General features: G+C 53.1%; 2 protein-coding genes across 2 annotated transcripts; one reads left to right on the top strand and one right to left on the bottom strand.

Annotated features, from left to right (window-relative positions):
• Nucleotides 1–7688, top strand: Tmem151b (transmembrane protein 151B). Its single transcript, XM_075980704.1, has 3 exons — nt 1–444; nt 2580–3020; nt 3722–7688. The coding sequence occupies exons 1-3, from the start codon at nt 328–330 to the stop codon at nt 4850–4852; spliced, it is 1689 nt and encodes a 562-aa protein (XP_075836819.1). The 5' UTR covers nt 1–327; the 3' UTR covers nt 4853–7688.
• Nucleotides 6992–26490, bottom strand: Drc5 (dynein regulatory complex subunit 5). The gene is made up of 6 exons (XM_075980705.1): nt 26251–26490; nt 23378–23462; nt 15986–16365; nt 14175–14743; nt 9156–9605; nt 6992–8540 (listed from the first exon to the last, which is right to left on the bottom strand). The coding sequence occupies exons 3-6, from the start codon at nt 16254–16256 to the stop codon at nt 8331–8333; spliced, it is 1500 nt and encodes a 499-aa protein (XP_075836820.1). The 5' UTR covers nt 16257–16365; nt 23378–23462; nt 26251–26490; the 3' UTR covers nt 6992–8330.

The raw sequence follows: 26490 nt of genomic DNA, 5'->3' as shown, positions 1-26490 counted from the left end.
GAGGGGGGGCGCGCTGGCTCCAGCTCGGCTCAGACAAAAGGCGGCGGCGGGAGCGGGCGGGAGGCGGAGCGGCGCCGCGAGGGCCTCAAGGTGACACCCGCCCCCGGCCCCGGCCCCCCCAGCCCGGCCCCTCCAGCCCGCCCTCCCACCCATCCCCCTATCTCCGGCCCCCCCTTCGTGCCCTTTCTAGGCCCCCTCCCCCCGGCGGGGGGTGGGGAGCAGAGAGGGCCCCGCCCCTCGCGCCCCCTCCTCAGGGCCAGCGCAGGATGCCCCCGGCCCCTGGCAGCCCCCCGGGAGGTCCTGAGCTCGACGCGCCCCCTCTACGCCATGTCCCCCCCTGGCTCGGCCGCGGGAGAGAGCGCCGGCGGCGGCGGCGGCGGCGGCGGCTCCGGGGTCCCAGAGGAGCCCATGGCAGCGGCGGACGAGGGCCCCGCCCGAGAGGAGGTGAGAGCCGGCGGCCCTCGGTACCCCCGCACGGCCGCGACCCGGCCCCCATCCCCCGCGCCTCGCCGGCCCCCATCCCCCGCGCCTCACACGGTCCCCGCCGGTTCCGCCGCAGAGCGGCCGGCGCCCCGCACCCCGAGCCGGCCGCTGCAGCCGCAGTCCGCGCCGCTGCCCCGACCTGGCGGCCCGCTCAGTCCGCGGAGGCGAGGAAGGGGCCGCGCAGGGGGCGGGGCTCGGGGGGTCCTGGGCAGGGGGAGGGGCCCGGGGCGGAGCCTCGCAGACCCCGGGCTTAGCGGAGAGGGGCTACGTCGGCTCCTGGATGAGGATGGTGGGCGACATCCCACCTTGAAGGCCGGGAAGGAGGACTGGAGGGGCTAGGAACCAAGAAGGGTGCCTTGGGGAAGCAATGGTGTCGTCCGAGCTGGGACCACAGGGAAGTCAGACGTGTACAGAGGCCATACCCCCTGGGGTCACTGGGAGAGTGAGAGTGTAAGGGGGCTATTCACCTCTCTCTCAATGCTGGCTGCTCCCCCTAGGGGGCACTAAGCTTAAGAATTTTTGAGTCAGTACTAAGCATGTACCTAATTAGGGTCTTACTTTAGTCTTTTGAGAACTGGAGACAAAGAAACTAAGGGAAATACTGTAAGCCCTCCGCCCCATCCTCCCATGCTCTCTTGTGCACACCGTGCCCTTTGAACAGGGGCAGGAGGACAGTGGGAACAGACTTTCGGGTAGCCCTTTTCAGTTGTACTCACACTGGGACAGCACATAACCAAATGGGCATACAGGTACACGCAGGTACCCAGCTTCCAAGGACACAGATCCTGAAAGGCAAGGGTACGCTCCCTTCCTTGCAGACACATGCTGTCCCTCCTACCTATCCACAGAAATCTAGGGCCTGCTGTCTAACTGTACACTTCGTTTCCACTGCTTTCTCTCTCTCTCTCTGGCTGGCCTCAAGGCCAGGCGTGAGGAGCTGAAGGGGCCAGTCACCACTGCAGCAGACGGTTTTGTGTGTGCATGTGTGTGCACACACATGTGCATGAGTGTGCAACAATGTAGAAGGGGTGGGAAGACAAGCTATTTGAGCAATCAGACTCAGCCTTCATTGATTATGTGCCCCATGGGTGTCACTTAGGAAGCAAAGAGAACAAGACATGGGCCCTGCCCTCAGGAGCACTTCATCTGGGAGAGAAGTAGACACGTAAACAACTCAGAACGTGCCAAATGCTTTTAACAGACAGACCTAGGAGAGTATCAGAAATTAGTGACAAATGGCTGGGCTCCCAATATCTTCCTCACTCCGATCCCCTCCTCTCCTTAGCCACAGGCCTCTGCCCTTTTGGACTGTCTTGTGTGAAGGGGCCCCAGCCATTCTTTCCCCATCCTAGAACAGAGGGGAAGAATGTGTGTTTGTTGGGAGGCAGGTGTGAGCAGTAGGAAGACTCGCGGATCATCAGAAGTGAGATTGGCCTGGGTTAAGGCCCTTCTCCAAGGGAAGTGTTAGATCTTGTCTGTGGGGGCAAAGGAGAGGTGAGTGAGACAAAGGGGCATGCTTCTCTAGAACCCAGGACTGAAACTATCTGCAAGAAGTCAGGGCCCTGTTAAGTGGGGAGATGATGTCAGTGGGTCCTTCCCTACTCTCCCGGCCCACCTGGAAGTCAGGGGCCTGTTAAGTGGGGAGATGATGTCAGTGGGTCCTTCCCTACTCTCCTGAGACACTTAGAAGAGGTCTGGGCCAGGGATCTGCCTTCGCTAATGCCTGTTTGTCTATTCCTTCTTTCCCATCCACACCTTCTCTTCCTTCATTGCCACCTTGTGTCTGTCTTGGCCTCTCTGGATTCCATCCTATCCATCGGTGTCATTTTTGCTTCCTGGGCCCCCACTTCCACCTCTTGGGGTGTCTCTCTTTGCACTTTCCTGTATTGGCGTTCTGGTCACCTTTTCTGTCCTCATGGCTCTCTCTGGGTCACTTCTGTGTTTATCTCTGGTCACTGGCTCCCATCTTTCTCTTCCTGTTACATTCCTGTCTGTAACCCTTGTGCCGGCCTCTGTCTCTCAATCTCTGTGCTGGGTCCTGCCATTCTGTCTCACTTGGTCCTCTTCTTGGCACCCCTCCCTGCCCATCTAAGCAGCAACGACCCATCCAGCCCTCTTTCACCAAATCTCTCTGCCGTGAGTCCCATTGGAAGTGCCTCCTGCTCTCACTGCTCATGTACGGCTGCCTGGGGGCAGTGGCTTGGTGCCACGTCACCACAGTGACCCGCCTCACCTTCAGCAGCGCCTACCAGGGCAATAGCCTCATGTACCATGACAGCCCCTGCTCCAACGGCTACGTCTACATCCCCCTGGCTTTTCTGCTCATGCTGTACGCGGTCTACCTGGTGGAGTGTTGGCACTGCCAAGCCCGCCACGAGCTGCAGCACCGAGTGGATGTGAGCAGTGTACGGGAGCGTGTCGGCCGTATGCAGCAGGCCACCCCCTGCATCTGGTGGAAGGCCATCAGCTATCACTATGTGCGACGAACCCGGCAGGTCACCCGATACCGCAATGGAGATGCCTACACTACCACCCAGGTGAGAGGCTGGAGGTGAGTGCAGGCCATTCAAGATGAGAGAGGTTGCTTGGATTGCCTGCCTTTCTCCCCTCTTGTGAGGGAGCATGAGGCAGCAGCGAGCCCCCATGGGCACTCAGTAATAACAGCAGACACCAACAGAGCCAAGCTCTAGGCACTTATAAGCGATTTATTTCTTACAACAAATCTATGAAGTAGGTATATCCCATTTTACAAAGGAGCAAATGGGTGTGCAGTAAAAAAAACAAACCTGTCCAGGGTCAAATAGTGAGGAGAGGGACCTTAAACTCAAGTTAGCTGGCTCCACGGTGGAGTCTGCTCAGAGCGTCCTGGCTGCAGATGGCTTCACAGGTATACACTTACCTGTCCAGTGGAGTAATTATTACTGACTACTTATTCACAGCTAAGGAGAGACCTCAGCTCAGACTGGCCTGGGGTTGCTTCTACTTGGCAGTGCTAGGCTTAAACCCAGGCCTCTGGATCTCAGCCCAAGACTCTTAGAGGAGGTGGGTGTGCGTGGTACAGGGTTTTCAGGGCAACCACCACTTATCGCATTAACTCCCTTAGGGTTGGGAGAGGGAGGGGGAGGAGATGATGATGGAGATGAGCCCAGGTATTATGACTTCCGTCTCGGTATTGGGATGGGTAGACAAGCCGCGGTATGTTCCCCTTGCGACTCCAGCCTCCTCTTGCGCGCTGCAGGTCTACCACGAGCGTGTCAACACACACGTGGCGGAGGCCGAGTTCGACTATGCGCGCTGTGGCGTCCGGGACGTGTCCAAGGCGCTGGTGGGGCTGGAGGGCGCGCCGGCCACGCGGCTGCGCTTCACCAAGTGCTTCAGCTTCGCCAGCGTGGAGGCGGAGAACGCATACCTGTGCCAGCGCGCGCGCTTCTTCGCCGAGAACGAGGGCTTGGACGACTACATGGAGGCGCGAGAGGGCATGCATCTTAAGAACGTGGATTTCCGCGAGTTCATGGTGGCCTTTCCCGACCCGACTCGGCCACCCTGGTATGCCTGCTCATCGGCCTTCTGGGCAGCGGCGCTGCTCACGCTGTCGTGGCCGCTGCGCGTGCTGGCCGAGTACCGCACTGCGTACGCTCACTACCACGTGGAGAAGCTCTTCGGCCTGGAGGGGCCAGGCTCGGCCAGCAGCGCGGGCGGTGGCCTGAGTCCCAGCGACGAGCTGCTACCGCCGCTCACTCATCGCCTGCCTCGGGTCAACACGGTGGACAGCACCGAGCTCGAGTGGCACATCCGTTCCAACCAGCAGCTGGTACCCAGCTACTCGGAAGCGGTGCTCATGGACCTGGCTGGACTGGGCGCGCGCTGCGGCGGGGCAGGGGGCGGTGGCTACGCGCCCACGTGTCGCTACGGCGGAGTGGGTGGCCCGGGCGCGGCGGGCGTGGCCCCGTACCGGCGAAGCTGCGAGCACTGTCAGCGAGCGGTCAGCAGCTCGTCCATCTTCTCGCGCAGTGCGCTGAGTATCTGCGCCAGCCCGCGGGCCGGCCAGGGGCCTGGAGCCAGTGCTGGGTGCGGGGGCAGCCGCTTCTCGCTCGGTCGCCTCTACGGTTCCCGGCGCAGCTGCCTGTGGCGCAGCCGGAGCGGGAGTGTCAATGAGGCGAGCTGCCCCACGGAGCAGACGCGGCTGTCGAGCCAGGCCAGTATGCGGGACGACGAGGACGAGGACGACGAGGAGGAGGCCGGGCCCCCGCCGCCCTACCACGACGCCCTCTACTTCCCGGTCCTTATCGTCCATCGTCAGGAGGGGTGTCTGGGCCACAGTCACCGACCACTGCACCGCCATGGCTCCTGCGTGGAGACCTCACTGTGACCTCCCGCTCTTGGAGGAAGCCTGCGCCATTCATTCTCCCTCCTGCCCCTTGATGTGTTGTGCTCCCTGTGCGTAGCAGGGGAAGGCAGGATGGTGACAGAGGCCAGGCAGGGTACGCGTGAAGGCGGGAGGTGAGGGGCACGCCCAGACAAGACTCCAGTGGGCCTGAGACTGCTTCCCTGTACACGGACAGAGGATGGAGAGATTGTCAGCTCTCTGAGAATCCCACTCACCGGGGCAGAGGTGGCTCTTTTTCAGTCCCCACCGAGTTCCTACGGGGACATTTACTTTTCCACACGCACGCGAGGTCCCTCCCACCCCCAGGCTTTCATCGAGTCTTGACTGTTACCAGGCAACTATGATGTGGAACCCTTTTTTTTTGGCCTCCCCACCAAGGGAACCATCATGGCAGGCCTCAGGAAAGGCATTTGGGGCTTTTTTATTTTTGCGTCGCCCCCCCCCAGCCCCTGGGGGTGGGGCAGTGATTTGGTGAAGAGTGGCCAGGCCGGTTTCCAACCACCTACTGAAAGAGGCCAGCTGGCAGCCCAGTATTCCTCTCAACACCTTGAAAAAGTTTTGACCTCTTGGCGCCGGGTGGGTGAGGCTCGGTGGTTCCTTTCTGCCGCTCCCACCCCGGTTGTTTATTTCACTGCGCCTCAGAGGTTCAGTCCTGGAGGGACTTTTCACGCACCAATGACGTCATTCACCTCGGGGGCTTACTGGCTCTGAAGAGCTGTTGTTAGGGTGCAGGGGGAGGGAAGTGAAGCTGGGGAGGGCACATCCCCGCCCTTTCTGGAAAAGACCCAGCCTCCCATCAATCAGAAGCTTCCTCCCCTGGGTTCTCAGTAGGTGCTTCCATTAAGGAGGTCCATTAAAGTTGGCCAGAGTGAGTGACCAAGTGGACTGGAGCTTGAGACACACTTTGGTGTCAAGAGAACTCAGAAGGCAGGTGGGAGAAAGAGCAGAGCTGGTAATGGTGGATGGAGTGAGACCAGCTCTGAAGGGGTGGCGGTGGCATAGCATTTCCTCTCAAAGATGCTTAAGAAGTAGTATGTCCCTCACACATGCCTGGGTGCAGCTGAGTCCATCACAAGCCCTAGCTGGAGAGGCACTCAATCCCAGAGGCAGGAGATCAATTCTTGCCAGACCCTCCACTTCCTCTTATCCTATGAGCTGAAGTTCTAGGTCTTCAGAAGGGCATCATGCCACAGCCCCAGGGTACCAGCCCCTGTCCTGTCCCTTCAAAGCTTTGACTCCAACTTTGCTCTCCCACCCCTTCTGCTTCCTTAACCCCTCCACCCCACTGTACTTCATCGTGCATGTCTGTGTTTGGCCCCTTGCTCTCCCAGCTGCCCTGGCTGAAGTTTTCCAAGCAGACGTAGCACCCAGGGATTGGGCTCACATCCATCCAGTCTTGCTCCCTCTGCTTCGTGCTTTGTCATCACCATAACTCCATCTTCTTGGCCTCCCCTCTTCCTCCTGGCCATGCCAGGCCTACGCCAACCAATGGGAGTGGCCCCTACCTATGCAACATCTCTTCTGGCTCCCTATCCCTTCTTCCCAGGGGGATGTGGGAAGCCCAAGTTGTGGGGATGCCATGATCTATGGTTCAGATGGGGGTTGTACTTTCTAGCCATACAGAGATGGTTGGGTGAGGAGGGAAGGGTGGCAGAGAGGGAGAGGTCTGGGCAGACAGAATCAGCGTAGCTGCCCATCAGGATTCCTGGACAGCAATGTCCACTGGCCTAGCAACACTGAACCCTCTAGGACCCCGAGTCTGAGTTTGTCCCCGTGTGGGGGTAGCTTGGCTGTTGGAGCACCCCGCTTTCGCTTGAGCAAGGCATCTGCTGAAGCACAGGTGGTGGGGGAGCTGTGGCCTTGGGCCCCAGTTCTTGGCCAGCTGGCACCTGAATGTCTTGTTCTCATTTAGGGTCAGCCTGGGTACCTCACAGCTCCAGGGAGGGAAGGACTTGGCTCAGTCTCTGTCACGCTGGGTCCAGAGACAGAGCTTGGCCTTGGGAGAGGAGGAGGGGAAGCCCTGTTATTATTTCTGCCTGACCATTTCTGCCTAGGTCTTTTCATACAGACAGCCTCACCTCCCACACACGCACAGACTTAGAGAGAAAGCAATTCTTTGGTCTCTTTTCTTGGTAGCTTTATTGATTGCCAGGGAAAATGAAAACCAGAAAATTAATTAATCTCTAAAATTAAACTTTACACTGAATGTTCTTGTTTCTCTAATTAGAACCTCTGCTAGCAGCTGTGGCTACACACACACAGACACACACACACCCTCACACCTACATGTTTGCACTCTGGAACTGTCAAGAGGGTGTCAGGCACAGATGGCTGTAAGTTGCCCGGACAGGCACACACATGGTCACTCCCAAGTCCCCTCTGGTGCTCTGTTCTGTGTCTGCTTGTTGCAAAGAGTCCCTGGAGTGCTGGCCCTCCTGGATTGCAGCTGCAGTTCAGTCAGCCGTCTTTTGGCGAGGTGGGCTCTGGGCCACTTAGCTCGAGGAGAGTTGGGAGATAAGGGCCTTGGCCTGAATGGGTCTGTCAGATCCTCTCACGGACCCATAGGCTGATGTGGTTCCTACGGGGGTAGCCCCAGGGTGGGCAGTCCCAGAGAGACAGGGACTCGTGGAGGGTACCTGGAAGACTGTATGTCCTGAGGATAAGGGCTTGTGGGGTGGGCTGGGCCTGGCTCGGGAGAAGACAGAAGAGTTCTGTCAAACTGGGTGCATCACACTGTGGCCTTTTTGTCATGGAATTCCAAGCGCAAAGATTGTACAAATCACACTGGTGGATAATAAAAGTGTGGATGACTCACTGATCCCCTCCTCGGAGTGATGCTTATTCCCTGTCCTTGGTAGGAGGTCTCTGTCTGAGCCCCTCTGTCACTTGTTACCCCTTCCTAGCTTGAGAATTACAGATGACGCAAGGTGTAGAAGTGGGGCACACCAGGATGGTGACAGGCAGGTGGCATCTTCAGGTAGGGTAGGAGAGCAGAGAAAGACAGGCTGTGTGTGTGTGTGTGTGCGTGTGTGTGTGTGCATGTGTGTGTGTGTGTGTGTGTGCATGTGTGTGTGTGCGTGTGTGTATGTGTAGATTGAGATCAGAGCTCTAGGGTCTGCTTAGCAGAAAGGGAAAGGGTGGGCCGAGTTGGGGTAGATGGCGTTCATGAAGAGTTTGGGCAGAGAGACTCTCTTTAGAATCCTTCGCCTTCCCTGTTCCTGGAAGCTGATCATTTATGCAGGTCTAGTAATGGCCACTTCCGGGTGCAGGAGTTAGCTTACCCTCTCTTTATCCTTAGGCTCCCTTCCCTACCTCAGCATCTTCATGCGTACAAACTTAAGGAGATTCACGATCCCCCCTTCTCCCCCAGACCCAGGGACAGGCGTAGCAAGGGCGTGAGATGAAGGGATGGCTGTTACAGGGACCCATCAGATCACTGTTCAAGCCCTGTCCCCTCATCTTAGCCTACAGAATTCTCAGTACTGTTGTTAGTGATGGATGACATGAAGTAGCCAGGACTCAGGGTCCGCTGGCGGGTGGCCTCTCGGTTGGCATGCAGAACCTGGCCAATGAGGTACTCGCTCTCCTGGGATACATCTGACAGACGCAAGTCAAACTCCAGGATGGTCTTGTTGTCTGACATGCCTTCCAGGAGCTGTTTCCCGCCATCCTGGGGAGGGGAGAGGCAGAGGGATCATTTTTTATTATGTCCCAGGATCAAGTGCACACACACACACACACACACACATACACACACACACACACACACACAGATGGGTTACCTTTTGCAAAGCCACATGTAGCCCATCTGTTTGGGACATGGATTTGGGAGGTTGGCTCAGTGGGGAAAGCACTCATGGGCGAGCATGAGAATTGGAATTAGGGTCTCCATAACCCACGGAAATGCTGTGTGGGCATAGCAGCCCACTTGTAATTCCAGGGGGAGACAGAGGACCTTAAGAGCAAGCTAGCAAGCAAGACCAGTCATTTCAGAGAGCTCTGGGTTTGCTTGAGAGACCCTGCCTCAGTGAATAAGGCGGAAGAGCAATTGAGGATGATCCTTGACCTCAACTTTGCATGTCCACATGCATGCACACACGAGCAGAGGCTCATACATGCAAAAACAGGTATGCATGCATGTATACTGCAGATACATGAAAATGAAAAGAGGAAATGGACGCTGGAGTGCAGACGACAGATGAGAACACAGTCTCTAAGCAGTCCACCGCACAGTCGGTAACTGGATCCCACCCCGTGCCCGCCTGCGCCAGAAGCCATGACTCACCAGCCCGATGTGGTTGCAGGTGAGGTTGAGGCTGATGAGCGTGGTGTTGACGGGGAGCACCTGGGACAGGAGTGTGGCTGTGGGCTCAGACAGCTCATTGCCTCCGAGGTGCAGCCTGGTGAGGCACTTGTTGGTCTCCAGGGCGTGGGCAATTGCTTGGCCACCCTCGTCCTCGATGCAGTTGAGGTGGAGGTTGAGGGAGACAAGGTTGGTGTTGTGTGCCAGGGCGTGAGCCAGCGACTGGGCACCAGGCGCCCGCACTTGGTTATTGGCGAGGTTGAGCACTCGCAGGCGACTGTGGCTCAGCAACTTGGCCGCTGCTCGCGCGCCACGGTCTCCAATGAGGTTGTGGGACAAGTCCAGCTCCTCCAGGGCTGGGTGGTCCAGCAGGCTCCGGATTAGGATGCGTGCCTTGTCATCATCCACCTTGCTTCGGGTCAACCTGAAGACCTGTGGGCAGGTAGGAGTGTTATAGCATCTGCCAGTCTGGGATAGCCTGGACTACCTAACTGCCCTGTGCTGGCAGAGAAGGAGGATACAAGGTGACTGGAGGCTCAACACTTGGTATTGGCCACCTGCCTGGCTTTTAAATGGGAGGAGGATCTACCCAACGATACAGAATTGGTGGCAGGTGGCAGTGGGGGAGGGTGTCACCATGGCCAGCCCAGTCTATGCTTTCTGCATTCTTCTGACCAGGCTACTGACAGCGGAAAAGCTCACCTATGGCACTGATTGGCAGCACAGAACCTTGCAGTGTGGTGTGCCAATCCAACCGTGTTTCTCTGGACAACAAATTCTCTTATAATCTGTGACGAGTTCAGCCTTTCCTGCCTCCTCACACGCTAGCATCTCCACACGCTCCCTTTCCACTGACGGCCTCTCTTCTCTTCTCCTGGTCACTAAACAGGACCTGCTACAGCAATCCACCACATGCCAACCGCCCCACGTCAGGTCTCAGTCCCAGCTGAGCCGTCCCTGAGCCGCGAGCCTCTCTCCTATATATAACTGATGATTGTATTGCTGACAGATTCAGCATGAAGTACATGCAATTTCTTCTCCAGAGACCCGGATCCTCATCTATTCCAGCTCTGCTCCCCACTTCACAATCAAGCTCTTCACAAAACGATCACAGCCACCTTCTCCCTCACTTCCCACTCCCTCCATATCCACAGCTGCCCAGCTTCTGCTTCTGGCGCCCGATGAAGTACCACCTCCCAAGGACCTCCATCCCATCCTATGGCTCACTCCTGCTGCTTGAAACGTGCCTCTGTCTGGGATCTGTGACAGACACAATGTCATGTCCTCTCCACTCCTCCCTCTGGGATCTGTGAACATGTCATGTTCTCTCCACTACTCCACTTTTCTCCACTATCACATGCTAGGCTTCCCTTTGGCTCTTCCTTGTAAGACTCCATCCAAATGCAATGTCACACTTAAGACAGCTCAATTTAGACTCCTTCTCCCAGCATCACATCCCCTGTGCCGCTATCAAGATGATCTCTGCTTTGGGCCACCTCAAGCTGAAACTCACTCTTTCCCCCAGAATGGTCCTCCTATTTTATTCCTTGTCCACCGGTGATCCCTACGGCAGCTGGTCTCATGAGAAGGGGCCTCGACACCTCTGCGCCTTCCTTCTTGTGTCCATCTTCCTTACCTCACAATGGCAGGCGATCTGACTGTGTATCTCTCCAGATTCTTTGCTTCATTCATCTTTTCAGATATGACGGTGGCTCTAACTAACCTCATTTGGAAGGGGAGGGGACGGGGACACTGCTTAGAGTCATCTGAGAAGAGATCCTCACTAGAGGACCTAGATCAGATGGGCTGGGAGAACGCCTGTGTGGCTGTCTTGATGGTCAATGATGCAGGAGGGCCCAGCCCACCGTGGGCAGCACCATTCCTAGGCAGGCAGTCCTAAGCTGTATGAGGAAGCTGGTTGAGAGGCAGGAGAGCTAGCTCCAGTGGGTCAGAACCGGCACTGCTCTTGGAGAAGACCAGAGTTCAGTTTCTCCTACCCACATTAAGTCGTCAATAAAGTCCAGCTCCAGGGATTCTGAGGCCCTCTATGGTCTCAGTGAATCTGAACTCATGTGAATGTACCCTCTCGTACATATAATTCATAATAATAAAAATAAACCTAAAAAAAGAAAGCCAGCTGAGTAAAAGCTGGTCTCCGGGCCAGCTCGCAAGCAGCAGTCACCTGTCACTTCGTGCTGGACTTCTTTGGCTGTGAGGGAGTTCCTTGGTTAGAGGCAGTGCTATGCGGAACAGCAAGCAGGCCTTCCTTCACGTCCCTGCCTTGACTCCCTTCAGTGGGGACTGTGACCTGGGAGTGGAAGCCAAATCCCTTTTCTCTCCTAAGTTGTTTTGCTCAGAGTGGTTTTTTTTTTTTTTTATCACAGCAACATAAAGGGCACTAGAAGAATCTTACATAGGAAGTCCAGGCTGGCCTTGGACTTCCTATATAGCCAAAGACAATCCTTTAGCTTCTGATCCTCCTGCTTCTGCATGCTTCTGCTGGGATCACAGGTGCAGGCCGCCACACCTGGCTTATGAGGTGCATGCTAGACAAGTGCCCTGCCAGCCGCGCTCTACTTCCAGCCCTAACCCTCAACTTCATCTGCACTTGCAATGGTCTCCTAGGTGACCAGCCATGTCTACTGTGGCTCTGTCCAGGGCATTCTCTTCCGTAAGCACAGTGGCTTTTTCCATATGTACAGTCCAGTACCCTTGGACGGCACTTTACTTTGGATGAGGTAGACAGCCCCCTCGCCCACCCCCACAAAGATCCCTGTGCTAAAGCTTGGTCCCCTCTGTGATGCTGAAAGATGCAGACTGATGGAATGCAGCTAGGTCACTAGGGACACCGCCCCCGGAAGAGATGGGGAGGCTCTCTTGGGAACCAAGTTCTTGCAAGAGTGCTTTGCTTGTTCCCTTCTCCCTGCTTTCCCACCACTAGTGTAGGGGAAATAGTGTGGTCTGTGAGTCCTTTCAGCTGCCAGGATTTAAGCCAACTATGCTTCTCCCTCTCTCCTTCATGTCTTCTGTCTTATTAAAAGAATATTTTTAAGTGTGTTACTCGTGTGTGTCTTTGTGTGGGTGTGTGGGAGGCAGGAAGAGAGTCAGAGCCCCCAGAGCTGGAGTTATGGGCAGTTGTGAGCTCATGTAGGTGCTGGGAACTGAAACCGTGTCTTCCACTAGAGCAGTATGTACTCGTAACTACAGAGCCACCTCTTTATTTTCTGGGGGACAGGATTTCCTGTAGTTCAGGATGATCTCCACTTCACCATGTAGCCAGGAATAGCCTTGACCTTTCAACCTTCCTGTCTCCAACTGCGGAGTGCTGGTATTACAGGCATGTTATACCACACTTGGTTCATGCAGAGCCGGTGATCCAACCCAGGGCACCGTGCGTGCAAGGCAAGCACTGTAGCAGCTGGGCCCCTCCCGTATCCCAATTTTTGTATTTTTATATTTGGTGCTGGGAATTGGATCCTGAGACTCATGCCCGCTAAGTATGGGCTCTGATTTCCAGCCCCAGACTGAGCACGTTACATGTTACACGTCGCTACAGGTCTTGTCGCTGTGATAACATCCTGACAAAGGTAAGTGAAGGAAGGAAGTGGTTATCCGGCTCCAGTTTCAAAGGTATGGTTCATCATGGCGGGGAAGCAACATCAGCTGCTGGACTCCGTGAAAACCTTGGAAAAAGTCAAAGTCCTCAGCTCCCCAGCTTTGCAGCCAGCCCTCAGACTGACAGCGTCAGGCCCTGTCCCAGGTGCTGAAGATGCAGAAAGAAGCAAAATTGCACCATTTGTGCCCTGTGGAGCGAGCAGTCTGGTGGGATGAAAGGCACTGATGAGCAGTGATATAAATGTGCAGTTGCAGCTAGGCTACGACTGCCAGATTTCACAAATAGAAACACGGGACGTCCAGTTAAATCCGGATTTCAGATAAAAGCCACAGTGTTTGGATGTGTAGCCCAAACATTACAAGGGGCATACTTGATGTCTGAAATTCTCAATATAACCAGTATGTTGGTTAATATCACCAACTTGACAAGATCTAGACTAACCCAGAGATGAGCCTCTGGGCATTTCTTTGGGGGATTATCTCGTTAAATAGCTAGCTAAATTACCTAGTTGGACTCCCCGCCTCCCTTTTCCCCTTTGAGACAGGGTTTCTCCGTGTAGCTTTGACTGACCTGGAACTCACTCTGTAAACCAGGCTGGCCTCAGACTTACAGATCCCCCTCTGCCTCTGCCTCTTGAGTGCTGAGATCAAAGGCATGCATCATCATGGCCCAGTTCATCTAGTTAAACCTTAAGTGTGGGTGGGGTCCTGGATTGAATACAAAGGAGAAAGTTGAGTACCACTACTCCATGCTCTCGGCCTCACCAGTTCCCCAAGCCCTTGCCACCATAGCTTCCCTGTCATGATGAACCATGTCTTTGGAATGGTAGCCAAACAATTGCTTCCTTCTTTAAGTTGCGTCTGCGAGACATTTTAACCACAGCGACAAGACAAATGAGTGACAACGAGCTATCCTGCTGTAATAGTGCTTTTAAACTTTCACCAGCAGCAGGGGCCAGACCCAGGGCCTCACACATGCTAAGAACACTCCTTGTCTCTGAGCTGCACCCTCATCCCAGGCAGTTTTTCACTTTGATCAGTCCTCAGCATCACATAGACCCAGCGTGGTGTGTGCCTGTAATCCCCACACTTGGGTGTGTTTGTGTTACTAATGTACATGTGTGTGGAGGCAGGAGGATAAGAAATTCAAGGTTATTTTCAGCTACCAGCGAGTTCCAGGCCAGCCTAAGCTATTTGAGACCCTGTCTCAAAAAAAAATAACCCCAAACATTGTTTCCAAAAACCCAAACATCTAAACACTAAACAGTCTCCTTCTCTATTGATGGATGAGAATGAAATGGGAGAAGATGGTAGGAGGGGAAGAGGTGGGGAGAAGCAGTCCTAGGGGTACTGAGAAGGGAGGAAGAAGAGTTGGGAGGCTGGTACCTTGAGGGTGTGGCAAGCTTTGATGGTGGCTGCCAGAGAGTGGCAGTCTCGAAAGGTGAAGAGGAAGAGGTTCCACTCGAAGTTCATGCCACAGTCTTTGACGCCGTACACCAGGTCCAGCTCCTCCAGGTGCTTGAGGCCAGCCACCAGACTCTCCAGCTGGTAGTGGTCCTTCTCCGGCTCGTTCCCCTCTCCCTCACTGCCAGAGTCGGACTGTTCCTCAGCCTGGGGCGGGGTTGGCAGCCTCACAGGTGGGAGGAATTGATCCACTTGGATGCGGCGCACGTAGTTCCTGCAGAGGGGCAGCAGGTCCAGGATCACATTGGGGTCCGTGGTGCCTGGGATGAAGAGCTTCAGCAGGTTCTCCAGGTGTCTTTCAAAGAACATACGCTTCCAGCTCCCACCATGCTTGTCCACGTGGCACACGGGCCAGCGCTTGATGCAGCAGCGGTGCCAATAGTTCTCGTCATCGATCAAGTTGGCGGTCACCGTCAGTGGCAGGTCATGGGGCAGGTGGCTCAAGACCTTCTTTTGGTGTTCTGGGAGCAGCTGCTTCAGGATAGGGTTGTCTTTGGGGATGAAGGAAGAAAAACAGGGTCAGCCACAGGACTGGGAATGTCGCAGCATGACGCCCTGGGCTGTCCTGCCCAGGGACACTGAGGAAATGGAAGGCACTTTGTGCTCTTGGGAACTTTGCTCTGAGAGGAGAAACAGTCTCTTAAACAGACACTCTTTAGGGTTCTCTTGTCTGCTGGCCATTGCACCAGGCAGTATCTGGTCTCACGCTAACTCCCCTGGAGAAGAAAGGACAGAATCTCAGGGCCAGACACAAGTGTCTTATCTAGTCTATTGGGAGAGACAGCTGACTTCTGGGACTGACTCCAATCATTCATTTCAGAATAACTGCATGTACTCTAACACCTACTATGTGCCCAATGATTTGGGAAAAATGAGGGAAATATGGGGCCAGGAAGATGGGTCAGTGAGTAAAGAATGCTTACTGAGAGAACCAGGGGCCCACAGTCCACCCCAGGACTCACACAGAGGTGGAAGGAAAGAGCTGACTGTGCAAGGCTTCTGATCTCCACATGTGCGCTGTGTTCTGTGGCAAATACCCTCCCACTCCCGCCTCCCTTTCTCTCTCTCACACACCAACATGTTTTAAAAATGGCCAGGGAGTGGTGGTGTGTGCCTTTAATCTCAACACTCAGGAGGCAGAGGCAGGTGGATCTCAGTGAGTTCAAGGCCAGTCTGGTTCCAGGACAGCCAGAGCTATTACACAGAGAAACCTTTTCAGAGAGAGAGAGAGAGAGAGAGAGAGAGAGAGAGAGAGAGAGAGAGAGAGAGAGAGAGAAACCAAACAGACTTGGCCCTGGCCTCTTGGAGTTCATATTTAGCTTGCTGGGGCACATGGCCAATCAATAAACAGCAGAGGAACATGTTGCATTAGGTGGCCAGGCCTCAGGAAGCCCTTGTCCCATAGAATAGGAGAGGGCCACTACTTTTCTCTGGAAAAAGTACACCAGGAACCCATCTGCGTCTTGGAAGACTCCAGCAGATGGGAGACGAGAACCAGAAGCTTCCTGGAGGAGGAAAAGAGGATGTGGCTAAGACTGAACTTGCAGGAGAGAGCAGACATGACCAGAGAAGAACAAAAGCATGGAGGGCACATTGTGTGTGTGAGGTGTGTATGTGTCTGGGGTGGGAACAGCAGGAGACACCACTGGTACTGGATGGGAGTGAATTTGAGAGTGCTTCCAGGCCTGGGTATGATGGTCCCCCCTCCTCCAGCCCAGGGCAGATGAACTCACTCTGGAAGTTCTTGACGATATGTTGAATGCAGAGCTCTGTAAGGAATGGTACAATGGCCAGAGTCCACTCTGCGTCCTCGGAGATGATCCGACGCATGCGCCGTACATTTGTGGTCTTGGGCTTCAGGTGCATTGGGGCAGGGTTTGGGGAAGTCTTTAAGGGTGACGCCCCGGAGCTGGCACCACCTGCAGTGGAAGCCTGGCTCTGGAGGTTGAAGGCGGACTGGCTGTGAGTCCTGAGGCCAGATGTTGCTGACGGGCTGTCCTGCATGTCGGCTGCGGACGAGGCAAGGGCAGGAAGCCCTTTCGCAACTTGTTACGGGAAATTTCTTAAACTGGAAGATCCTTGATGCAGGCAGGATATGAGATGGGGGTCGTGGCTTGAGCAAAAGGAAGCGGGGACAGTGTTACTTGGGGGGATTTAAGTGGCACAGAGTGGTGCTTACGTGGCAGTTTCTGGAGGGGAATAGACACAGTGTGGCTTTGGGCAAGTGAGCAAATGTTCTGGATTTCAGATGATGCCCCTCTGTGAAGTGAGGGCCATAGCTCTCTATAGGATTATTAGAGGAGTTGATGAAAATAACGCATTCAAAGGGCCACCGTGTGTGCAAGGAACATCTCCGAAGTTTAGATGATAGTTATTAAGCATTAAGTCATTCCTGTACTCTGGTATTCATTTTGGATATTGACTCATTTATCACAAAAAGTGGGAGAGGGGGAGATAGAGAGATGGCACTGAGCAGTTAAGTGCAGTTAAGAGCACTGGCTGCTCTTCCAGAGGATCCTGGTTCAATTCTCAGCACCCCCGTGGCGGTTCACAGCCATCTGTGACTCCAGTTCCAGGGGATCTGACACCCTCACATAAACATACATATGCAAAAAATACCAATGAACGTAAAATTGAAATAAATAAAAAATGTTTTGGAGACAAGAACTCATTATTTTCATCATTTTCCCCCCTGATGGGTAACAAAGCACAGAGAAGTCATTGAACACTGAGCAAGAGGGAACGTATTTTTATTTTTTAAAGTGTGTGTGTGTGTGTGCACATGTGTGCATTGAGGCCAGCATTGGATTCCCCTAGCACTGAAGTTGCAGGAGTTGTGAGCAACTGCTATGGTCCTGAGGCTGAGAACTGAGAACTCCCTCTGCAGTAAGTGCTCTTAACCAGTGAGCCACCTTTCCAGTCCAGTCATGTTGTGGGTTGTTCCCGTACTGCCCCTCTAAGGGTGAGCAGGAGGGAGGATACAGAATGCCAGAGGAGAGAGCTGTAGTGAGCAACTGTCTAGCTCCCTGTTCCTGGTGATGTGACTGAGAACACTGGCCAACAGTGTTGGGTGCAGGCCTCATGCACTACTTTCTCTTTATATTTATTTATTTTGAGGCAAGGTTTCAGGTTTCCAATGCTGGCCTCCAAGTTGCTATGTAGTAGAAGATGGCCTTGGACTGCTGATTCTTCTGTCTGTACCTCCCAAACACTGGGGTTACTTCTTCAGTGTAGTTACATGTCATCACACCCAGGGTTACGTCATCAGTGTAGTCATACGTCGTCACACCCAGGGTTACATCATCAATGTGGTCATATGTCATCACATCCAGGGTTACGTCATCAGTGTGGTCATACGTCATTACATCCAGGGTCATCAGTGTAGTCATACGACATCACATCCAGGGTTACATCATCAACGTAGTCATACGTCATCATACCCAAGGTTACATCATCAATGTGGTCATATGTCATCACATCCAGGGTTACGTCATCAGTGTAGTAATACGTTGTCATACCCAGGGTCATGTCATCAGTATGGTCATACGTCATCACATCCAGGGTCATGTCATCAGTGTGGCCATACGTCATCACATCCAGTGAGACTAGCACTGGGATGGAACCCAGGACTTTCTGCTTACATCAGGCAAGCTCTGCCAACTCAATCATACCCCCAGTACCTGTCTTTAAACTTCCTAGCATCCACATTTAAAGAGTAAACAGAGGGGCTGGAGAGATGGTTCAGCAGTTAAGAGCACTGGCTGCTCTTCCAGTAGACTTGGGTTTGATTCCCAGCACCCACATGGTGGCTCACAACCTTCTGTAACTCCAGAACTAAGGGATATAACCCCTTTCCCTGTCTTCCAAGGGCACTTGGCAAACGTGGCGCATGGACAGCATGTAGGTAACATACATATATAACAATTTTTATGTTGTTTCACTTTCCAAGACAGGGTTTCTCTGTGTAGCCCTGGCTGTCCTGCAACTAGCTCTTGTAGACCAGGCTGGCCTTGAACTCACAGAGATCCTCCTGCCTCTGCCTCCTGAGTGCTGGATTAAAGGTGTGTGCCACTACCAGTAAACAAAACTTTTTAAATATGGAAGAAATAAAGGCTTAAGTAGAGCTGGGGGTGTGGCTCCACAGCCGAGCTTGCCTAGCACCCCCAGCTTTAAACAAACAAAACAAAACACAAAACAAAAAAAGCCTACAAAAAACACAAACAAACAAAACAACAAAAACCCCAAAACAGGTGAAATTAATTTTATAATTAACCCAGCGTGCCCAAAATATTATCATTTAAATGCGTAATCTTTGTAGTTTGTTTTTATATTTTAATTTATCAAGTGTCTATCTGTGTCTGCACATAGGGTGTGAGTGCATACAGATGCCCATGGAGTCAGGGCGGGTGTCAGATCCCCTGGGGCTTGAGTTTGGGTGTGAGCCAACAGATGTGGGTGCCCCGACGTGGGTCCTCTGAAAGACCAGTCAACAAGCCCTCTTAATAGCTGGGCCATCTCTTCAAACCTCTGCGTAAAGGTTTTGAACAGGAAGAACAGGTCCCTTTGTGTTCACATCAAATCTGAGCCTGTGGCCTCCATTCAGAAGGGGACGAGAAGACACAAGCTTGACCAGAGTGTCAGTGCCTCTCCTCACACCCCTCACTCACAGCCGCTCCTTCTTCAGTCTCCCCTCATACCAGACGGTGGCAGGCAGGCGTGGGAGGCGAGAAGGCAGCTAAATATGGGCCCGAAGACAGAAGACCAAGGATGCTGTCTGGGTCTGGGGGACCTTCCTGCTGCAGGCACCCTGCCAGTGACCTGGAGGCAGTACAGGGGTGTCTGGACCTCTGCCCATCCTGGGGATCTTTCCTTTGTGCCACGGGGAGTGTGGCCAGTGAGAGGGAGCACCCTGCTCCAGCAAAGGCGTCCTTGGCAGAGGGAGGGACCAGATGGTACTCCCTAGCCTGCCAGGCAGCTCGAAGAGGAAAAGCCTGGGGAGAGGGGCCCTGCAGAGAAGATATTTATGCATTATGTCATCCTGTATGCAAATCAAATGCAAATTCACAAACCGTGTCCATCTTCAACTAAAGCCTTTAATCCCAGCACTTGGAAGGCAGAGGCAGGTGGATCTCTGTGCGTTTGAGACTGTTTGTGACTCTCTCAAAAGAAAAAAGGACAGAGCTGAAAGTGGGTACCATTTACACCGTTTCTGACTTGCTATGTGACCTTAGCCAAACTGCATAACCTATTTGGACTTCAATTTCTTCCCTTTCTTTATCTGTAAAATGGGATAATAATGTCTTCCTATGTAGACCTCTGTGGAGATTTCTGTCTGGAGCGCTGAGATGCGGCCTCAAATGGATGCCAGGTTTCTGAGACTTGTCCCTATCTCTACAAAAGAGGTGAAGGGCAAGGGGTCAGCAGTGACTTGGGAGTTAGAGGCTGGAAGGGGCTCAGAGGCAACAGGTTAGGCCCCTCCTGCCAGGCCTGCGTCTGGACTCCTGACTTCTAGGCCTAAACATCACATGATTCCCTAGGATACCTGTGGTCCACACAGGGACCCAGGAGCAAGCTTGGCAGGAAGGCCCAAGTTCCTGGTAGGTGTGGCTTTAGAGCTGGGGTCTCCGGCATCATTCACCTGCCACCAGTCCCACTAGCTTGGGGCATGGTCCTGCTCCTTCTTCCTAGGAGGCTGCATCCCAGCTGGGGCCAGCTGCGAGCCCCTCAGTGCTGCTGTCTTTTACTCTGGGTATCAGGCAGTTCTTCCTTAGGTCTAGCTCTGGTTGCTTTTGCTGCTGTTTTGTGTTTGTAGTCTGCCTCTGGCAGAGGTCACAGAGCAGCGCATGACGCTGACAAATCTCTCAGGAGAAGGGGTAGAGCCCCCACCCCCATAGCTACTGCAGGTTCAGCAGACATATCAGAGCCCCTGCCAGCCTTCCATGTTTACACAAGTACTCATGCCCTGGGTCTGATGTCTTCTGGTTTTTTATTCATTTATTTTTAATTGTTTTGAGACAGGGTCTCACTTTGTGGCTCTGGGTGTCCTGGAACTCACTGTGTAGACCAGGCTGGCCTTGAACTCACACAGCTCTGCCTACCTTTGCCTCCTGGGTTCTTGAATTAAAGGCATGGACCATGCCTGGCCTGATGCCATTATTTTTTTAAAAAACTTTTAATTTTTTTTTGCCTGATGCCATTTTTAAGGCAAATATTGAAAACAATTACATTATAAGGTCAGAGTTGACCATTTTCATTTAATCTCCCTTTGAATGTTTTAAATTATATTATTTGTAATATGGAGATTAAATACAGGGCCTTGCAGATAGCAGCCAAACATTCTACCACTGAGCCACGCCGCCAACCTGCTGCTGCTGCTTCTTCTCCTTTTCTCCTTTTTTGAGACAGGGTTTCTCTGTGTAACCCTGGCTGTCCTAGAACTTATTGTGTAGACCAGGCTGGCCTCAAACTTGCAGAGATCCACCTGCCTCTGCCTCCCAAGTGCTGGGATTAAAGGCATGTGCCACCACCGCCTGGCTTTATTTTTTATTCTTGAACTCATTCTGTCGCCTGGGCAGACCTTTGAACTTCCTATCTCCCTGTGGACACCTCCCCGGCAGTTGGAATTACAAACCCGCACTACCTTGGCTATGAAGAGATTTTTTTAACGGAAAGTGATTACCAGGCACAGCTGGGTCTGGTGGTGCAGACCTGTAACCCCTGCTGCAAGGAGGCTGAGGGAGAAAGATTAAAAATTCAAGGTCGGTCTGGGCAATTTAGTAAGACTCAGCTTAGTGATAGAACATTTGCCTAACATGTTTGAAGCCATGGGCTCAAACCCTAGTACTGCCAAAAATAAGAAATAAAATCAAATAACCAAACAGAGAGTTCATCTGTAGAGATTCTAGTTCCATGTGTTTTCAAACATCTATTTTGAGGACTGGGGGCGTAGCGCAGTTGGTAGAGTGTCTGCCTAGCATTTTGGAAGCCCTGGGTTTGATCCTGTTTAAACTGGCTTCGTGGTACACATCTGTAACCCCAGCACTTAGGAGGTAGAGTCAGGAAAATCAGAAATTCAAGGTCATCCTTGGGCTACACGTCACAAACAAATCAACAACAACAACAAAAAAATCTATTTTGAAAAACTATTTCAGAAACAGGAGTTGGTGTACGCTGCTCTTGCAGAGGGCTTGAGTTCAGTTCCCAGAACCCACGTAGGCAGCTTGTAACCAGCTCCAGCTCCAGGAGGATAAAACACAAGCACATTTAGCTTCAGAAGGTACCTGCACTCAAGTGTACATACCCACACAAAGATGCACAGTTAAAAATAAAGCAAGGGGGCTGGCGAGATGGCTCAGCGGTCAAGAACACTGGCTGCTTTTCTAGAGGACCGGGGTTCAAGTCCCAGCACCCACATGGCAGCTCACAACTGTCTGTATTTTCAGTTCTAGGGGTTCTGACACCCTTACACAGACACACATGCAGGCACAGCACCAATGTACATAAAATAAAAATAAATAAATAAATAATTAAAAACTAAGCTTTGAAAGAAAGAAAAACAATCTACTGGTAATACATCAAAGGACCCTTGGTAGACCAGTGAGAAAACAATCCCTTGGCTGTGACACTCCCACCTCTTCCTCTGCCTCTCACGCCATCTTTTTTTTTTAATTTTTAATTTTATGTGTATAAGAGTTTGCCTGAATGTATATCTGTGTACCGCATACATGCCTGGTGCCTGAGAAGGCCAGGAGAGGACACTAGATCTCCTGGAACTGGAATTACAGCATTTGTGAGTCCTCTGGAGGGGCAGCCAGTGCTCTGGACCTCTGAGCCAATGTCTCTCCGCCTCCCCCCCCCCCCCCCCCCGCCTCCCCTCCCCTCCCCATCGTTTCCAGGATGCCTGCAGACCGTGCGTCAGGCACTGTCCATGGTTCTGTCCACCACTCTCCAATCTCTTTTGAGTTTCACACTCAGGTCCTGAGGCTTCCATCCGAGTCCCTTCAGACTCAACCTACACAGAAGATGGAGCTGAAAGCAGGTAGCCAGCCTCTCCTGCAGGCCACACAGGTACTGGCCTGTCCCCTCTTAGTTCTCTTTCTCCTCACTTTGTGCCTGTCACATAGAGCTCCGGCTGCTCGGCACCTGGCCCTGGCGTTCAGGCTGGTCCCCTCACAGACAGCCCTGCACAGCTATGGTGGCCGGCCTCTTCAGTGGCCCACCATTGCCCGAGGACACAAGTCAGCTCCCTCAGCCCCTCAGAGGACAAGGGCCTTCTGCCATGACTGGTGGTTCTCTGAAATGAAGTCTCCTCTCATCCAGGACACTGACGTCTAGTCGGGCTTTAGCTCGAGCCATTCCTTAAACTTGGGATGCCCTTCTTACCCTCTTCTAGGAAAGAGACAAACTTTCATCCCTGACTAGTTAAATCACCACTTCGTCACCCCCACCTCACCCCACCAACCCCTCAGCTGGAGCCTCAGCACCCCAAGACCCCTATGTCCCCTAACCCTGTGCCCCAATCTACAGCAGAGCTCTGCATCTTGGATCTGCATCCCCAAACCCAGTGCCAGGTCTGCCTTAGGCAGGTAGCTGCTTTGGGTCTGCCCTGTTTGCTTCTAATAATAGATTTTGAAGAGTATCCTATTGGCTCCAGTGAGTGATGGGCATGGCTTCCTAAAGTCAGCCAATCAGAGACTTTCTTAGGATTTGTCCAAGTAGAGGCAGACTGAAGGAAGGACGCTGTGTGTCCTTGAAGGCACAGGAGCCCCACTGCTGGGAGTCACTGTGCCTGACTTATTCGGAGCTTATCTGCCGCAGCAGAGGGCCAAGCCTGGTGGGGACCGGCAGCGACAAAAATCAGGGTCACACAGGTCTCAACAAGCAGCCTCCTTACAGGTCCCTGTCTTTCTCCTTTGGGACCACAGGGTCCTGAGCATTGCTCACTGTTTGGGGGATAAAATGGAGAACCCCTAAATCAGAAGCTCAAGGTCATCTTCAGCTAGATAGGAATTCTGAGGTCGACCTGGCCTTACGTGAAGCCCTGTTGAAAAAGTAAAAAAGAGAAAGGAAAAAGGGAGGGAGATGGGGAGAAGCAGAGGAAAGGGAGAGACAGGCTTGCCACTTACATCATTCTCTAGTTGGGCTTAGTCCGGCTGGCTGTCGCCAGGCTGCCCCGAGGTGGTATTGAGTGGTATCTTCTTCCCTGGGAGTCTGCAGGGATGGACAGAAACCCATTAGCTAGGGATCCATGGGGCAACCAGACACCCCCAAAGGCTCACAGGAGGGAGACAGTTCCAGAAGAGACAGAGAGACCACCTTCCTTTAGAGCAATGAGTGGCTCTCAACCTTCCTAATGCCGCAACCCTGTAATACAGCTGACCAAGCCCCCAACCATACAATTATTTTTGTTGTTACTTCATAACTAATTTTGCTACTGTTATGAAGTATAATGTAAATATCTGATATACAGATGGGCTTAGGTGACCCCTGGGAAGGGGTCATTTGACCCTTTTAGGTTGAGAACTTCTGTTCTAGAGCCTTGTCTCCCTTGGGAGCCATGGGGTGGGGAGAGCATTGGAGTTAGTACTACAAGTGTGTTCAAGGTCGCACTCCCTTCTCCATGGCAGGAATCTCTTTGGCCTTCCAGAGAAGCTGGGGCCACCAGGAATGTGTGTGTCTTGTGTGTCTGCTGTGTGATGTCCCTACTTGGAGTGGGGAAGCGAGAGGGTGAGGACTTGCATAGTTGACTTTCATCTTGGGGCCTGTCTCATGGCCCACGGACTTTACCTTGCTGTGTCTCCAGCACCAAGCACAGGCAACCAGGACCACTACTGGTAGGGAAAGCAATCCTTTCTCCAACTCCACCTCCATGTCCTCAGGACCAGGGGAGGGATGTGAAACCACAGAAGGTGACATTCACACAAGGTCATGACTCTAAGGGTTGGGGATTTTTAGGCCTTGGTATAGGTAATAAAAAAATGGTCTCTCACCTTGGCTAGGGTTGTCCTCATTTTGGATGGCTTGTATGTGGTGGGTGGGTGGTCTGGGCTTAGAGTCTTGGTTGTGTGTAGCTGTGGTTTATTGCACTGCAGGGCATTAATAGCAGATGCTCACCAGGGGCGCTACAGTGGCCAGCTGAGTGTCAGGCTCTGGACTGCCATATCCTAACTCTGCCTCTCACACCTGCAAGACCTCGGGCAAGGACTTAACCACACCGAGTTTCAGGGGCATCACCTGTCAAATGGGATAGTAATTACCTCCATCACATGTCACTCATGTAGACAGTTAAGGAACTAAAAGGTGTGGCATTTCATGCAGGCTTGGCTTAGAGCCAGTACTCAAGGCATGAACATTAGAAGAAGCTAACGGTGCACTATGAGAAACTCACTAAGCTCTCTGAGTCATAGGGGAGGCTTGTCATTATAACACCAATGTCCCCACTTAACACAGGAGGAAACGGAGGCTTAGAAGGCTGAAGGAACTTCTTGTCACTTACCCAGCAAGTGAGAGCCACGCTTCTTGTGCGTGTCTGTCCAGGGAGCCCTTTTACTTCTCTGAGGTGCAGCTTACTCCCCGCCCCCGTCTTTTTTTTTTTTTTTTTTTGGTTTTTTGAGACTGAGTTTCTCTGTGTAGCTGTAGCCCTGACTGTTCTGGAACTTGCTCTGTAGACCGGGCTGGCCTCAGATTCACAGAGATCCTCCTGCCTCTGCCGCTCGAGTGCTGGGATTAAAGGCGTGCACCCCTCTCTAGTCAGTCTTCTGCCACTTTCTCCCACCATGGAGCCCAGCTGTCGCCTCCAAAGCCCGGCATCCTTATCCTAATTCATTATTGGCACTAGAAACTTCCAGATCATCGCTGACACCTTGGCTGAGGTCCCCACAGGGCCCAGAGACTATCTCAGTTTTACTCTTCTGCCCTGCTCATGCTGGCTCTTCATGTTGCTCACAGACCTGGATCAAGCTCGGATCTCCAGCATTTCCGTTTCCATCCTTCCTCAAGTCACCAGTAAAATCTGGCCATGTCAGAGAGGTTCCTGTCACCTACGCAGGAAAGTGAAGAGCCCTGCCATGCCCGTGTTCCTCTCAAAGTGTAGCTGTGATGGTCTGCTGGGGGCCTTGGGGGTCTCCACTAACCTCTCTTGCCTTCTCAGTCAGTTCCCCCCTTTACCCCCAGGGTCCCCCCAAGGAGAACTCTCAGGCCTCAGGTTCCTGTTTTCAGGGCCCTGGGCTTTTGTTTATATCTTCCTTAACCTCTCTTTTCTTGTCCAAATTCTCTTTGTGAATTCCCAGTTTCTGGGACTAAAGAAAGATTTAATCTATCTATCTATCTATCTATCTATCTATCTATCTATCTATCTATCTATCTATCTATCTATCTAATTTTAAGTTTCTCTGAGAGCCCTGGTTTGGTCTGGCCCAGAGAGATATCTTGTTCATAATCCCTGGCCCCTCCTCCTCCAGCTCAGGCTCCTTTATCTGCTGTACTGAAGGGGACACTAGCAGTAGCTCCCCGGGGCTCCAGCCGTGCTTCCTCAGCCACCCCAGCAGGAAAGCACAGCTTCAAAGATCAGCAAGTCCCTCCTCTTCCCCTCGGTAACCCTGAGAGACTAGGCCCATGGGGGACTTGAGGGAGGTGCGGAAGCCACTGCACCTGCAGCATTGACCTCAGCTGAGAACTGGAGACCCTCCTCTTCTTAGGTCCCCCACTTTCTCTACTTTAACTTTAGGCCTCTGGATCAGTTTACAGATAGTCGCCCTGTGGGATGCAGAGCCTGCAGAGTCCCACCTTTACAAGACTGGGATGAGCTACGGGGCCTCAAGTAGCCGCAGAACAGGTTCTCCCACTCATTACAGAAAACATGAGGCTAAGAGGATAGCTGCAGAGCCACAGACCCGCGTGGGTTGCAGGAGCTGGTGGGGCTTTCGCGCTAGACCAGTATGAGTGGGATCTGAATAGGGAGACCAGAGTTGAGCATCCCTTTGCCCAGAGATCACCTCACCTGCTCAGGGGACCCAGGAGTTTGCTCTTGCTCGCGGTTGGCGCAGTTGGTCGTTAGGGACTCTTAAGTCGCCAGGGGGCGGGGCCGTGAGCTCTAGGGCTCTGGGCGTTGACTGGCGCCTCCTCCGCACCCTTCCTCCCCATTTCGTACTCCTCCCTCCTCGCGTGCTCAGATCACGACCCTAGGGTCTTGGACTCTGCTTGTTATTCTGACTGCGTGTTTCGGGATGCAGAAGCTTCT

The sequence above is a fragment of the Microtus pennsylvanicus genome, chromosome 7 (genome assembly GCF_037038515.1).
Source record: "Microtus pennsylvanicus isolate mMicPen1 chromosome 7, mMicPen1.hap1, whole genome shotgun sequence".
Taxonomy (NCBI): Eukaryota; Metazoa; Chordata; class Mammalia; order Rodentia; family Cricetidae; genus Microtus; species Microtus pennsylvanicus.
This window is presented reverse-complemented; position numbering and strand designations above follow the sequence as displayed.

Bases quoted from the DNA above. Each gene is read 5' to 3' on its own strand.
- Tmem151b (XM_075980704.1), top strand. From the start codon at position 328: ATGTCCCCCCCTGGCTCGGCCGCGGGAGAGAGCGCCGGCGGCGGCGGC. The intron at 445-2,579 runs GTGAGAGCCGGC...CCATCTAAGCAG, and splicing joins AGGGCCCCGCCCGAGAGGAG to CAACGACCCATCCAGCCCTC. The intron at 3,021-3,721 runs GTGAGAGGCTGG...TGCGCGCTGCAG, and splicing joins ATGCCTACACTACCACCCAG to GTCTACCACGAGCGTGTCAA.
- Drc5 (XM_075980705.1), bottom strand. From the start codon at position 16,256: ATGCAGGACAGCCCGTCAGCAACATCTGGCCTCAGGACTCACAGCCAG. The intron at 14,744-15,985 runs GTGAGTTCATCT...TCATCCCCAAAG, and splicing joins TATCGTCAAGAACTTCCAGA to ACAACCCTATCCTGAAGCAG. The intron at 9,606-14,174 runs GTACCAGCCTCC...ACCTGCCCACAG, and splicing joins AAGCTTGCCACACCCTCAAG to GTCTTCAGGTTGACCCGAAG.